Source organism: Diceros bicornis, chromosome 21 (genome assembly GCF_020826845.1).
Source record: "Diceros bicornis minor isolate mBicDic1 chromosome 21, mDicBic1.mat.cur, whole genome shotgun sequence".
Lineage (NCBI taxonomy): Eukaryota > Metazoa > Chordata > Mammalia > Perissodactyla > Rhinocerotidae > Diceros > Diceros bicornis.
This window is the reverse complement of record NC_080760.1, coordinates 20,611,075-20,627,182: the sequence shown is the minus strand read 5'-3', so window position 1 is coordinate 20,627,182 and position 16,108 is coordinate 20,611,075. Positions and strand designations below refer to the sequence as shown.

The window sequence follows — 16,108 nt, the reverse complement described above, 5'->3', positions numbered from 1 at the left end:
GTGGTTTAGAGAGACAGGGACTCCACAGAGGTGGCTTGCTTTCTTAAGTGCGATAATATGAGACCAGAAAACACCACCATGATTTTCTTTGAGTGGTCGGACATTATTTAATAAAACAAAACTAGTTTTTTTGTTTCATCAGGAACAGATATTTCTTTTATAACTGGGAAGGAAAATAGTTTATAATATTTGTATGTACAATTTTTCTCATTTTAGAGATGCAAGAGGGATGACCCCATTTATGTCAGCTGTAAGTGGCCGAGCTTATCCTGCTGCAATTACCATCTTAGAAACAGCCCAGAAAATTGCAAAAGGTAATTTATTTCAAGTCTTAAATGAGTTGCTTATTTTTTAATTTGAATAGATTCTCTTCTACACACATAATATAATTATTCAGATTTGATTAGAAACTATCAAAATAATTCTTTTGTGTGCGTAAAATTCATGTGTTTATACTTTAAAAAGTATATTGTATCATCTACTTTCCATCAAAAAGCAGCTGGTATAAATTTCTTAAATTAAAAAAATTTCCATAATGGATAGTGTAATGACTAATCTTTTGAAAATAAAGATAGATTACTGATAGAACCTGTCAGCAGTTAATTGGTGGTAGTGATACAATTTTATAGAAATAATAGGCCAGATGTCTTAATGTTCTTCCTTCTGACTTGGAATTCCTGCTTAATAGAAAGCATTAAGGAATATCAATTCCTGCCATCCAGCCTTTAAAAGATTAAAGTGGTTATCTTTTTTAAAATACTGGCTATAAATAATTTGTTATTATCTATAATTTGTTAAATAGAGCTAGAACTTGAATCTTAACTGTATAACCCAGAGTTAAGGATTCAGGTGGCTGATGTATGGTGTATTTGTATAGTCCTCCTGTGTGGTTATGATATAATTACACTTTGCCCCCCTTTGCAGCAGAATTGATTAGATTTCCCTGCATGTTGACTTTGTATATCAATTTTTTAAATTAATATATAGTAGTTTCTGATTTATGCTGTGTAAATGTTAGAGCTTTTCCATTTGAGGAAAGTAGTAGATGGCTGTGATCAAGTCTTTCCTTGATACATAAACAATTGTGTTCTTAATCTTTTTAGCTGAAGTATCCTCAAATGAAAAAGAGGAAGATGTATTTATGGGAATGGTTTGCCCATCAGGCACCAACCCTGATGACTCTCCTTTGTATGTCTTATGTTGTAATGATACCTGCAGTTTTACGTGGACTGGAGCAGAGCACATTAATCAGGTAAGTTAGTTGACATTTCCCTGTATTTATGCTATCTTCAGGTTTTCTTTCTTTCCCTGTGACCATCACTAGAGTTAATAGTTCTTAGCTTTGGAATTGCAAGTCTGATATTTCCTTGTACTCTGAGTTATAAAATTCTCCAAAGAATATTAATTTTTATTTATGCTTAAATAAATGAGGCAGAGGAGTTGATTGTTAAATTAGTTATGGGATATCATGAAAATTAGAAATCTTCACTGGGTAGTATAATCTGATCCACAACTCTTGATATAGATTTTAACTATAATTCCTTTTTTTGGTGATACAAATTATTTTTGCCTTACTGGTAGTATTTGATTTCCATTTGTATAATATTGTAAAATGTATGACTCTTTGTTTCTGGAGCACATTAATTTTGCTTTGCTGTTGTTGTGATTGAATTGTTTTAGAAAATACCAGAAATAATCATTATGATGAGATATACATATCATTATTCTTTTAAAAAGTATACTCCTTTAATTTTAGGATATTTTTGAGTGTCGAACTTGTGGCTTGCTGGAGTCACTCTGTTGTTGTACGGAATGTGCAAGGGTTTGTCACAAAGGTCACGATTGCAAGTGAGTACAATTCTAGTTCTCATTAATATTATAAACTGTTTAGATTCATATTGCTGTATTAAAATAGTCTATATAGACCAAGTCATGTTTTAATTGTTTCATAATTCAGAAAGCATGAGGTTTTCTCAAGTTGCCCTATTTAAGCTAGTTTATGTATTAAAATGTGGTTCTTGATTTAAAGTGTACTTTGAAATGTTTGTTTGCTAGTTCTAATGTAGCCCTCTTTAAATAAAAGTAGGTTAATATGCTAAGGAACATGTGATCACACATTGTGACTAGGATCAGATTAGCCCCTTGAGAAACATGTCTATAGAGTATTTTTGTCTGTATTTTCCAGCCAGTCTCTGGCCCCCAACAGTTGGGTTTGCCAGCAGGAAATTGCTGCAGGCATTAAGAGAAGCGTGGTGAATGTTAGGCCTGGGCATTATTTACTTCTTAAACTAAATGTAATAACCTTTCATCTAGCAATAGAGTTACCATGGCTAGTATTAGTTTTTACAGACCTAAGAAGCTCTCAAATACCCTCCACCCCAGCACTAACATTTGCAGTGCCTCATTCTTAATAGGGACATCAGCTGTAACTGCTACACATGTGTAGGTGTTATAGTCAGTAGAGAATTGGTTTGTAAAACGCATCTGTTGTGCTTTAAAATAAGTATATAGGACAAGTAGAAGATTTTTATAGATATTGCATTGATTATTTATGATTTTTATTAAAAGAATTTTGGCTAATATGTTTGTCTTCCTTATTTTAAACATCTAAAAGTGATAATCTATTTATTCATGCTTATAAGTGCACTCATTGGCTACACGCTAGGGGGGTGGTGACAAGATAGTCCCTGTCCTCACAGGATTTACGATCTTGTCCAAGGACACAAGCAAGAAAGACCTGCCCATAGGGTGTTAGGGCCTGTCAGATGCACGTAGTTGGACCACTGAAACTGAACTGGGATGTGAGGAATTAGGGAAGATGCTCCAGAAGAAGTGGACATACCTGAGTCATGACAAGATACCTCTTCTTGTGAGAGTTTTGTGTTGATTTATAGGCTTCATACCAATAAGTAATCCTTCTTGTTATGTATACTTTAACATTTATACTTCACATTTAAAAATTAACATGCATTCTATCTGGTTTCAATGAGTTATGCATCCATAATTTCAATACAGACATTTGTATTTTTTTTAAATTTCAGTTTTTGTACTTGTGTATGAATTCTTTCTAGACTCAAACGGACGTCACCCACAGCCTATTGTGATTGTTGGGAGAAATGTAAATGTAAAACTCTAATTGCTGGACAGAAATCTGCTCGTCTTGATCTACTTTATCGCCTGCTCACTGCTACTAATCTGGTCACTCTGCCAAACAGCAGGCAAGTGAGATTTTTAGGACATAAACTAAATTGAAAAAGCACAGCACATCTAAGTAGGCTTTTCCCCCACTCACAACAATGTTCTGTTTTGCAGGGGAGAGCACCTCTTACTGTTTTTAGTGCAGACAGTTGCGAGGCAGACAGTAGAGCACTGCCAGTACAGACCTCCTCGAATCAGGGAGGATCGGAACCGGAAGACAGCGAATCCTGAAGGTGAGTACATTTGACAATTATGACTTCGGAATGTTTATTTGTAACTATAAACACACTAAACATTTATAATTATGTTTATTTCTGTCTTACCCATTATTTCTTTTCCTTTTTAGATTCAGATATGCCTGATCATGATTTAGAACCCCCAAGGTTTGCCCAGCTTGCATTGGAGCGTGTTCTGCAGGACTGGAATGCTTTGAGATCTATGATTATGTTTGGGTCACAGGAGAATAAAGATCCGTAGGTATTATCTTTTTAGATTTATGTCTTTGGCGTGTTAGTATAGGCATTTACAGTGCATTTTGTCTTTCCTTCCACCCTCAAGTCTCAGTGCCAGCAGTAGGATAGGCCATCTTTTGCCAGAAGAGCAAGTATACCTCAATCAGCAAAGCGGCACAATTCGGCTGGACTGTTTCACTCATTGCCTTATAGTCAAGTGTACAGCAGATATTTTGGTAAGTCCTTTGACTATTTATTTACAAGCACATGAAAAGGATGTTTTTCTTACTTTGCCTCCCATAATTTTACTAATTCAAACTCCTAAGTACTGATAAGCTCTAATTAAACAGTACCTTAAGGGGAATGGAATTTGGAGGTGATTAGAATTTTTTCATTCTAAATAAAAATCCTAAAATGTGTTTAAAATACCACAGTATAAAAATATATGGAGCAGTGTTCAAAATTAATAGTAACTCAGTGCAAATTTTTTTAAAGTACCTCTTTTTTGCTATGAAATTAGAAAAGAATATAAACTGGAAACCTAGTGCTGATGAGGTTACTGTAAAAAGAACACACTCAGACACTGATGGGATGGCATTGCTTTTGGTGCTCTTTTGGAGAACAAATGGGCAATGTCAAGAGCCATAGAAGTAAATCATTGTCCTCCAAACTTGTCATAAAGAAATAATTTATAATAGGAGAAAAGAAAAAATCCTGTCACACAATAATGTAAAATTAAAAAATGGAAATGCTTTATGAATCCAATAATAGTGGACTATTGAATCAGTTATAGCCCAACCACTTACTAAAATGTAATGCAGCAATTTGAAAGTTAAAGGTTAATATAAGTAGCATTTAAAAGAAAAACAGAGAAAACAGAACATGAAATCGGGTGTTCTCTGTAACTAATATCTATATGATAGACCATGCATAGAAATGGGACTAGAAAGTAATAATAATGGTTAAGTGAGAGGGGTGGGATTATGAATTTATTAATGTATCTGATTCTACTTTGCTGTTCCATTAAATACCCTATAGTGAATGAAATATATTCTTCCTCTGATTTATATGGTATTGTTCTTCTAAATATTAATTGATATACATAGGACTAGGAGACTAAAAATAAGAAATCACATTTTAGACCCACTGTAGGTTAATCACAGTGGAAGGCATGTGGCATAAATTAATCACTGACATTGTAAATGTTTGGTTAAATTTATTTTGAGATTTTTATTATGAAATGTTAGTATTGAAAAAATGTTAGAACTTTTTACTTTTTAAATGTATAAACATTTTGGGATGTCTCAACATTAATAGAATGATTACAATTTTTTAAAGCTTCTAGATACTCTGCTAGGAACACTAGTGAAAGAACTCCAAAACAAATATACACCTGGACGTAGAGAAGAAGCTATTGCTGTGACAATGAGGTTTTTGCGTTCAGTAGCAAGAGTTTTTGTCATTCTTAGTGTGGAGATGGCTTCATCCAAAAAGAAAAAGTAAGGCATCCTTTTTGATTTTGGCTTTTATATCATGTTGCACACATTTCTTGTGATAATGATAATGTCATGGATATGAAAGGATTCATAAAAGATTCGTATATTTTCCTTTTTGCTCTAGCAACTTTATTCCACAGCCAATTGGAAAATGCAAGCGTGTATTCCAAGCACTGCTACCTTACGCTGTGGAGGAATTGTGCAATGTAGCAGAGTCACTGATTGTTCCTGTCAGAATGGGGATCGCTCGCCCGACTGCACCTTTCACTCTGGCTAGTACTAGCATAGATGCCATGCAAGGCAGTGAGGAACTGTTTTCAGTGGAACCATTGCCACCACGACCATCATCTGATCAGTCTAGCAGGTAAATTTCTACCTGGTAGCAGATTCTGATTAATTCTTTCTCTGGAAATGTCATGTTCGGCTTACTAAAACCTTTGCATAAACACTCAAATAGTATACATGATCATTTGTGTAACAAATGGTAAAGATTTTACTTTGGAACGTGTGAAAGCACGTTAAAAATTATATATGTCTGCACATCTAAGTGTACACATCTAATAGACATATAGTTGTGGGTTTTGTTTTTGGTTTGGAAAGGCACTATTTTTATTATGCCAATAAAATAATCTGGTAAAAAAGTTTATTTTAGACTTCTGTAGACATCATTACTTTTTGTTCTTTCTTACCTTTAAATATAGCCTGCTGTAAGGCCAAGCTGAGGAATGAAAAGACCTATAACTTACTGTGTCCAAAGGCTTGGGGTAGGGGGGCAGCTTATTTGTATAAGCCACATAACAGCCAGAATGCTGGAATTTTTTAATATTCGCCACAACAACCATATTATGTAGGATAAGGCTAAAACAATTCAATAATACTAAAGTTTCTAGTTATAAGATTATTCTTAAATCTCATTCATCTTTTCCATTTGTTTGATAGTTTTCCTAACTAGACTGTAAGCTTATTGAGTCATAACGTTTAGAAACTAGAACATTCTGGTGTCTTTTATTAGCACAGTGCTTCTCAAACTTTAATATGCATGCAAATCACTTGGGTATCTTATTAAAATGCAGAGGCTGATTCTGGAGGTCTGGGTGAGGCCTGAGATTCTGTATTTCTTATAAACTCTCAGTGCCAATGCTGCTGGTTTAGGGGCCGCACTTGTGAGTTGCAAGGCAAGGCTCTAGAGATCTTTAGCAAATATTTGTTTTATTTGGTTTTCTCAAGTCTGACTTTGTTACTGTGTGTTTGTGTAATAATGTTTTAATAAGGATCTTTAGGACCTAAAGACCCCTCTTCCTCTTTTCTGGAAACATCTGTATGTTAAGGATGGGCTGCTTTGGCATTTGGAACAGTTCCCAAGACTTCATCCTTGGGTTTCATCTGCCTTGATGTTGAGTATCTGCTCTCTCACTGTTCTCCTTATTATGCCATATGCCAGTATATGTGTCCCAACTTTTTTTTATTGTCAGGTCTCCTAGGATGTCCTGCAATCTTAATCCAGATTTTTCTGTCAAAGCTCTCCTGTAGTAGCTTGTCACTGATATACTTCCAGGATTTGCTGAGAACTATTATAAATAAGCTACATATGTATAAGACTTGCCAAATACACCTAGGATATCCACTGTTTCTGCTAGCAGAGTCTGCTTGGGCTCCACATGATGTTCCTGATCTGATCTCCTGTGAGGAAACCCCTAATTACTTAAGTGGTATTACCTTGTGAATTCTTTGTACCTTTCCCTTGGTTTTGTTCCAGAACGTAAAATTTTTTTATCCGTTGAACAGATTTTGGGATCACATCATCTCATCTCTAAACAGTGCCCATGAGCCTGTTCCTACTAAGTTTCAAAATTTTGTGTCACCTTGCCCTGCTTCTTAGTCTCTTTAGTTGTGCACTCTTAAGCTCCATTCCCCTTGGTTGATTCTTGGGCCAATCTCTCATGTTTTCCCAGAAGGAGATCTGATTTGATAATCAAGAGGTAATAGTGCTAATGTTTTCTACAACTGTTGATATAATATAGTAGTCCTTCATTATAATACAGTACAATCACTCCTTCTCATAAGGGGGTATTTTGACCAGTGTTCCAAGCATGTCTTAAATAAAAAGTATCCACTTGACCAGTCCCTGGGATTTTCCTTGTGTTGGATGGTAGATGATGTATATCGCTCCATTGAGTGTAAAGTCTTGAGTTTAGTAGTTTTGCTGTTTCTGTTGCTTCCCTCCACCTCTTTAAAACTCTTATGTCTTTATTAATTAATCTTGCTCTACTCTTATCTCTATGCCTCATATAATAACTGCTACCCAAATTTTAGTATGAACTAGGAATGTTCCTAAGCATTGTAGATGCATTACTTGTTTTAATCTCAATAACTCGTAGATAGCCACTATCATCCTAATTTTAAAAGTGAAGAAACTGAGACTCAGAGAGGTTAGGTAACTTGTCCAGGGTCACAGAGCTATTAAAGTTTAGATATATTTAGAGATAATTCTAGACAGATGTTTTTCTTTTTCCTGTACTCCTGAATGTTAGAGGGCAGAATAGAGAGAGAAATTGCTGCTTGGTGCTTACTGTTAGTGTTGAGGCATCAGATTAGCCAACACTGAATTTCACCGTACCTCATAGTGCAAATTGCAGTCCTCAACTCTCATGAGCGTAGGCTTGTTCCCTGAAGAGACATTATTCCTGTCACCATCCAGCCATGGCTGATATAGGTAAGTCTCTTGAAACCTGTTGCCCTTCTATGATTTATATTTGGCTTTATGGATGTGAGGGAGACAGAAGAGGGGATTTCTATGATGTAACTTCCTATCTTGCTTAGACCCCAGACTGTCTCCTGTGGGATCTATGGTTCCTTGAACTCTTCTAGCCTGAGACTCATTAGTAGATGCCTTGGGTGTAAATGGTGGCACCATTACTCTCAAGCTTATTCAGTATGATTGTTTCCCTTTATCACCAGGATAGTGGTGCTTTGTTTTTAATATTTTATTTAGCTACTTAGGTGTTCCATACTAAGAGTGATTTCTCTGCGCAGTCTGGCAAATTGCTGGAAATAGAAGTCCCAAAAACTTAAAAAGTATTTTAACAACTCCTGTTGGACTGGGTTCAGGACTGTGGTGTTTCATCGTGCCAGAAGTCTCGTGGGAAAAAAGTTGAATTGTGGTGTGAAGAAAACTGAAGCTCCATTTCTAAATGGGGAGTTACAATATGTTTTGTGTATTGGCAGTATCATACATACTAAGTGCATAACTTCTTAAAGTAACTACTTTGAGGGGACTATAGGTCTTATGAGTGTTTGTTCACGTTGTTTTTTTAAAAAAGAAATATTCGGGGCCAGCCTGGTGGCGCAAGTGGTTAAGTGTGCACGCGTGCTCCGCTGCGGCGGACCAGGGTTCGCCGGTTCGGATCCTGGGTGCACTGACGCACCGCTTGGCAAGCCATGTTGTGGCAGCGTCCCATGTAAGGAGGAGGAGGATGGGCATGGATGTTAGCCCGGGGCCAGTCTTCCTCAGCAAAAAGAGGAGGATTGGCAGATGTTAGCTCAGGGCCAATCTTCCTCACAAAAAAAAAAGAAAGAAATACTCATTAATTGTGGCTTCACACAATGCTGACTTTTAATATTGAAAATGTTGAAATCTTAGTGATTGGAAATACCCTTTTCATCTCTTCAGATTTTCTTTTAGCCTCTTCACATGCCTGGTAATTCACTGTCTCTGTGAATTACCAGTTACTTAGTTAAATTTCTAGTATTAAACAGCATATTGAGACGACTTGTCTGTTGATTTGAAGGCAGACTGGTTTGATTCTTATTTCTCAGAGCAGCTTAGATGAGGAAAGAACACTATCAGTATAAACACTTAAAGGTCCTTTAACTTTAACCTCTTTTAGACTGCGTTTCTCTGTTAAAGGATAATAGGTCACAGGGTTATTTAGCACCATCTTTTGATCTCAGACCTGCATTTTAAGCTGCATCCTCTGCTTTCTCCCCTTCTGTCCAAGAAAGGACAGATGAAGGCACTCTGTCCTTTCACCTGTTTCCAAGTCAGATTTTTAGGGAAATGAAACTATTTTGCTATTCCACCTTTCGTTATGGTTCTATTTTAAAGTCATACTTATGAACTGATGTTTTTTCCCCCCACACATCAGCGAGTCAATGGTTGATAAGCTGATGCAAAGTAGGTCACGTCCAGTCTCTTAAAGAGTAGATCACTTGTAATAAGCACAGTTGTTAATGGATGAATGCTGCTATCGGAGCCTTTGGAAGTTGAGGACTGCTAGTGTTAAAAGCAATGGAAAAGGAAAAATCTTCCTTGTAGAATATTTCAGTGGGAGAGACTCATAAAAGTACATGACTTAACACCAATTTGAAATGACTTACTAAAAAAATAAGAACAATTCTGAGATATTTAAGTTAAATCTCTATGGTAAAATAATTTCTTTGGGGTTCGTATTTTCTGATATACTATAGATGAATTATTGTTGGTTTCCAGGAATTTTTAGGTCAGATTTAAAATAGCATCACAGTGAGTAACACTGAGAAGCGTAAAGCCTGTGATGTATGTCAGAGGTGTGGCAGCAGTGTACTCATAACCTCCTGATCCTCACAGCTCCAGCCAGTCTCAGTCGTCCTACATCATCCGGAATCCACAGCAGAGGCGCATCAGCCAGTCGCAGCCTGTTCGGGGCAGAGATGAAGAACAGGATGATATTGTTTCAGCAGATGTGGAAGAGGTGGTTTTAATTGTTTTAACTGTGGTAGATGAGAGGCTTTTATTTGGAAGGGAAGGGGAAAGTAATCATTAGCTTACTACTATTATATGTATTTGCTTCCAGCTTTTAGACTTTTGTTAGATGTTCTCATTTGTGGTTATGCATCTTAAAATATTTTAGTAATCTTTGATTTACTGGGTAATACAAAATTGGAGACATAAACTTGTTTTTACTTAAGGGTTAATAGAAAAGATATTCTCAATGTTAAAAAAAGTTTTAGTAGTTTTGTGCAGTGCATTTGAAGGTAGAGAGGATACTGCATATTAGGTAAATTTTATAATTGCAGAAGCTTACAAAAACTTACACTCCCCACATAAATGTTACATTTCTAATTTTAAGGTTCTGTACATAGACAGTAATCATAAACTTTGGGATATGTCAGCATGATTTTTGATAGCAAATTGTCATTAGCAAACGAAGATTTTCAAAACTGGTTAGTGTTACAATTCCCTGTAGGTAGGGATCTTTATATTTTAGTTTACTAATTGCTGTGAAGGAACACTGTTAGAGATGCGGGTTTATTATGTACTTTGTATACAAATAAGATTCTGGATTTAGGTTGAGGTGGTAGAGGGTGTGGCTGGAGAAGAGGATCATCATGATGAACAGGAAGAACACGGGGAAGAAAATGCTGAGGCAGAAGGACAACATGATGAGCATGATGAAGACGGTATGCAGGTTATTTGAGAAATTATTCAATATGAATAAATCAGGTACCTTTAAAGAGGGATATTATATGTGTAAAATAATTTATCCTCTTCTCCCTTTACCTTTTGGTTTAAGTCACTTTCTCTTTTCTTAAGTGGCTTTTAGAAATTAAAATAATCATAACCACATTAGGAAATATTTGGAAATTAGAGAAAAGGAAAACAAATGACCCATAATCCCATCCAGACACTAACAGTTTGTATTTTTACTTTGTCTTCCCTTGTACTGCCCTGTTCCCATGCATGTCTTTTAGATATTATATGTATAATTTTTGTGACTTTCTTTTTTCACTTAAAATAATCATTTTGGCCTTTTTGCCACATAGTTATAATACCATTCTTATTAGTAGTCAGAGGATAGACTTTTTGGGGATCAGCTTTATTGAGGTGTACATGACATACAATAAACTGCACATATTTAAAGTTTATAATTTTACATGTATTGCCATGTGTATATACCATGAAAATATAGAGGATAGACATTTTTAACTTCCTTCTACTTTTGGAATCCCAATATGTAAAATAGATAAAAATGGAGCAGTGGACCTAACCTAGGGCTCTGCCCACTGGCTAAAGTCCTCCTGCCCAACACTTTTTACCTGAGGTTGTGCAGGACAGATTTTGAATTGCTGTGTAATGGGCCATGGAATCCCATAATTTACCAGTCATTCTTTTCCTGCTAAGCAGGCAGTTATGCTCATTGTAGCACTTACCACTTCTCTTTGCCCTTACCTTCTTAGTTCTCACCATTATGATATGCTGGCTTATGAGACCCTATCTTGATCCATAGTGAGCTTATACTTTTTTTTCTTTGTCTTATTTAAATATATTTGCTAGGGAGTGACATGGAGCTGGACTTGTTAGCAGCAGCTGAAACTGAAAGTGACAGTGAAAGTAACCATAGCAACCAAGATAATGCTAGTGGGCGTAGAAGTGTTGTCACTGCAGCAACTGCTGGCTCAGAAGCAGGTATGTTACCTTATTTTGGCAACTTTCTTGCTTATACTAAGGCTATGTGTGTATTCAGCATGAGTTGGTTAAACTATACTCAGTATGATATGCACAAGGGTGGCTAAGCCTTTTTATAACTTCATCCTTTTTCCCAATGCATATTAGTGAAGAAGATATTATTTTAATGACTTTTTTTTTCTTTTCTGGTTTTTAAATAATGGGGTATTATGTTTTTGTGTGTGTGTGAGGAAGATTGGCTTTGAGCTAACATCTGTTGCCAGTCTTCCTCGTTTTGCTGAGGAAGATTAGCCTTGAGCTAACATCTGTGCCCATCTTCCTCTGTTTTGTACATGGGATGCTGCCACACATGGCTTCATGAGTGGTGCATAGGTTCATGCTCAGCATGTGAACCCTGGGCTGCTGAAGCATAGCGTGCGAACTTAACCACTATGCCACCGGGCCAGCCTCTAATGGGTTAATTTTTAAGATTCATTTAAGAGTACTTTTCTAATTAAACTATTTTAATGATGGATCTTGTGGACTGTTGAATACATCCTGGCATTCTGTTTCATATGTATATTTTCCTGAATGAGGAGGTACACTGTAATTTTAAATATCAGCAAACTCACAGTGGTTTTGGTTTTAAAAATGAAAAATATAGGTGCAAGCAGTGTTCCTGCCTTCTTTTCTGAAGATGATTCGCAATCAAATGACTCAAGTGATTCTGACAGCAGCAGTAGTCAGAGTGACGACATAGAACAGGAGACCTTTATGCTTGATGAGCCATTGGAGAGAACCACAAATAGCTCCCATGCCAATGGTGCTGCCCAAGCTCCCCGTTCCATGCAGTGGGCTGTCCGCAACACCCAGCATCAGCGGGCAGCCAGTACAGCCCCTTCCAGCACATCCACGCCAGCAGGCAAGTCTGAAAACTTGGTATTCCTAAGAGTGCTTAAAATAGGTTTTTTAAATGATGCCTGTTCATCCTAGAGAACAAATTAAATAGTTTTATAATAGTTCTTTTGTTTTGCTGAGTTCAAATACAAAAATTACTTATATATGCTTATAGCATGGTTTCTTAATTTCTGCACCATTGCTACTTTGGGCTGAATAATTCTTTATTTGTGATCGTGCATTGTAGGATGTTTAGCAGCATCCTTGACCTCTACCCACTAGATGCCAGTAGCACCACCCTGCCCCCAGTTGTGACAACCAAAATTGTCTGCAAACATTGCCAGATGTCCACTTGGGTGGGGGTTGCGGGGAGGGGGGGGCGCAGTGGCAAAATTGCATCTGGTTGAGAACATTATCATCATTCCCCTCCCTAAGTTAGTGTGGTTTAAGAAGAGTGTTTTGCTCAGTTACCACATTTGTTAATGCAGTTGGTCTTTTAGCTTACTTAAATACAGTGCCAGAGAAACACAATTAGCAACTGACATTAGCTTATTGTGGTTGTCCTTTTTTCCTTATAGCAAGTTCAGCGGGTTTGATTTATATTGATCCTTCAAACTTACGCCGGAGCGGCACCATCAGCACGAGTGCTGCAGCTGCAGCAGCTGCTTTGGAAGCTAGCAATGCCAGCAGCTACTTAACATCTGCAAGCAGTTTAGCCAGGGCTTACAGCATTGTCATCAGACAGATCTCAGACTTGATGGGCCTTATTCCTAAGTATAATCACCTAGTGTACTCCCAGATTCCAGCAGCTGTGAAATTGACTTACCAAGATGCAGTAAACTTACAGGTATGAAATTATCAGAAAGTTACTCATTCAGATGTATTTTTTGGCTGTCAATTATGAGAATTCCAGTATAAAGGGAATTAATGTTACAGATATTTAAATGTTTACATAATACTACTATATCGAATTTAACTTTATTTGGATAGTTTTAACTATTTTAGTTTGGTCTTCATAGAACTATGTAGAAGAAAAGCTTATTCCCACTTGGAACTGGATGGTCAGTATTATGGATTCTACTGAAGCTCAATTACGTTATGGTTCTGCATTAGCATCTGCTGGTGATCCGGGGCATCCAAATCATCCTCTTCATGCTTCTCAGAATTCAGCTCGAAGAGAGAGGATGACTGCACGAGAAGAGGCTAGTTTACGAACTCTTGAAGGCAGACGGTATGAAATTCTTCATATATGCTTATATGTTTAGCCCTTGATGTCCTAGAAAGTTAGAGCTTTTTGATTGCTGTGACATAGACCTCAATCTATTGTGAAGGAGGAAGTACGTGCCTTGCATTACTTCTTTTTAAATTGTTGTGTAGCTGAAACGAGGTAAGGTAGTTATAATCCATGCTATTTTTAAAAAATTCATTTGTATTGTAGGAATCTTATACTAAATACTTTTCACTTTTGAAGTAGTTGGTCTACATCCTTATCACATTATCCCCCAGGCCTTCCTCCCTCCCCCTTGAAAGGTATATATTCATGGAAAGACTTATTTTGACCATGACTGAATATGAATGTTCTTTGTACTCAGAAGGGGAAAGTCTGTGTAACTACCAAAGCTGCTCTTTGGTTTCTCCAATCAAATTTCTTTTTCTACCTCCCCCAGCCTGTTGAATCATAATTAAAGTATATTTCTTCACGTATTTGTTGTGTTCTTTTATTCAGTTATAAAATGACTTTTTTCAAGACTACGAATTTGTCCAAACATTGAACACTAGAGCCATTGGCAATACTATATAGTCAAAGTACCTAAAGTCAAAGTCCCAGGATTTAGTCTAGCTTTGCCTCAGGCTAAACAACCTTGCTACTTTGAGTGGATCATAAAAGGGGGAAAGACAAGGGTCTAGGAGACTGCTTAGGAAACTTAACAAGACTATGGTTGGATTCTACAGGAGAGGTAACAGTTACTAAAGTAGGGCAGTGAAGGCCAGGAAGGAGGAAGGAGAAGCAATGAAATCATATAAATAGAATTAGGGCCTTGTTGAGGGATGGAGCAGGAGGAGGCAGAATTTACATTTAGACTTCGATTCTGAGTAACTAATAGGAAAATTAAGAGAAAAATCTAGAGGAGTGGAATGGACATACTTGCTTTTGGACATGTTGAGAACTGGGAGAGAATTTGGTGGACATGTCTAGTATGCAAAACTGAATGCTTGGCAGAGGGATCTGGACTAGAGATAAAGATTTGGGAAGCATCAGCTTTCCTGTCCTAGGAATCCTGCCCCACAAATAGGCACAAGCCTTGTCTTCGTTAGGCTTGTCACCTGAAGAACACAGAGTTCTGATAATAGATCTTCATTTGTGACAGGGTTCTCCCTTTCTCTTGCTCTCACTCTAATAGCTTTATTGAGATATAATTCATATACCATATAGTTCACTCATTTAAGTGTATAGTTCTGTAGTTTTGAGTATATTCAGAGCTGTGCGACCATCATCACAATTAATTTTGGAGTATTTTCATCATCTCCACAAGAAACCTCATACCTATTAGCAGTCACCTCCCATTTTTCCCTACCTTCTAACCCTAAGCTACCACTGATCTTCTCTCTGTCTTTATAAAAGATTTGCCTACTCTGGACATTTCATATAGATGGAATCATACAATATGTGGTATTTTGTGCCTGGCTTCTTTTACCTAGCATAATGGTTTTAAGGTTCATCCATGTTTAGCATGTATCAATACATTATTTCCCAGTAATATTCCATTGTATGGATATGCCACATTTTATTTATCTGTTCATAAGTTGATGGACATTTGGGTTGTTTCACCTTTTGGCTCATATGAGTAATGCTGCTATGAACATTTGTGTACAGGTTTTGGTGTAGATGTGTGTTTTCAGTTATCTTGGGTATATACCTAGTTGTGGAATTGCTGGATCATATGGTAACTCTCTGTTTAACCTTTTGAGGAACTGCCAGACTGTTTTCCAGAGTGGCTGCACCATTTTCTGTTCCCAATAGCAGTATTATGAGAGTTCCAATTTCTCCATATCCTTGTCAACACTTGTTATTATCTGCCTTTTTGATTATAGCCATCCTAGTGGGTGTGAAGTGGTATCTCATTGTGATTTTGGTTTGCATTTCCTTAATGGCTAATGATGCTGAGCATTTTTTCCTGTGCTTATTGGCCATTTGTATATCTTCTTTGGAGAAATGTCTAGATACTTTGCCCATTTTTTAATTGGCTTGTCTTTTTATTATTGAGTTGTATGAGTTCTTTATATATTATGGATAAGAAGTTCTTTATCACATATGATTTGCAGAAATTTTGTCCATTCTGTGGGTTGTCTTTTCACTTTCTTGATGGCCTATCCTTTGAAAACATATGTTTTTAATTTTGATAAAGTCCAGTGCTATCTATGTTTTCTTTTGTTGCTTGTGCTTTTGGTGTCATTTTAGACAGTGGTTCTCCAAGTGTGGTCCCCAGAACAGCAGCATCAACATCACCTGAGAGGTTGTTAGAAATACAAATTTTTGGGCCCTACTCCAGACCTACTGAAACTTGGGGGGTGGTGCCAACCATCTGTTTTAACAAGCCCTCCAGGTGATTTTGATGGATACAGAAGTTTGAGAACCATTG

General features: G+C 36.8%; 1 protein-coding gene across 6 annotated transcripts in view; it reads left to right on the top strand.

Annotated features, from left to right (window-relative positions):
• Positions 1-16,108, top strand: part of UBR5 (ubiquitin protein ligase E3 component n-recognin 5) — a 122,327-nt gene that overhangs the window by 82,781 nt on the left and 23,438 nt on the right. For all 6 annotated transcript variants that reach the window (XM_058564744.1, XM_058564743.1, XM_058564745.1 and 3 more), the window contains exons 26-40: positions 217-314; positions 1,104-1,252; positions 1,757-1,848; positions 3,072-3,218; positions 3,313-3,431; positions 3,545-3,671; positions 3,757-3,886; positions 4,989-5,149; positions 5,271-5,510; positions 9,753-9,876; positions 10,474-10,585; positions 11,460-11,591; positions 12,235-12,492; positions 13,046-13,314; positions 13,487-13,698. In XM_058564744.1, the coding sequence (XP_058420727.1) occupies positions 217-314; positions 1,104-1,252; positions 1,757-1,848; positions 3,072-3,218; positions 3,313-3,431; positions 3,545-3,671; positions 3,757-3,886; positions 4,989-5,149; positions 5,271-5,510; positions 9,753-9,876; positions 10,474-10,585; positions 11,460-11,591; positions 12,235-12,492; positions 13,046-13,314; positions 13,487-13,698 (2,370 nt within the window). The remainder of the gene's footprint in view (positions 1-216; positions 315-1,103; positions 1,253-1,756; positions 1,849-3,071; positions 3,219-3,312; positions 3,432-3,544; positions 3,672-3,756; positions 3,887-4,988; positions 5,150-5,270; positions 5,511-9,752; positions 9,877-10,473; positions 10,586-11,459; positions 11,592-12,234; positions 12,493-13,045; positions 13,315-13,486; positions 13,699-16,108) is intronic.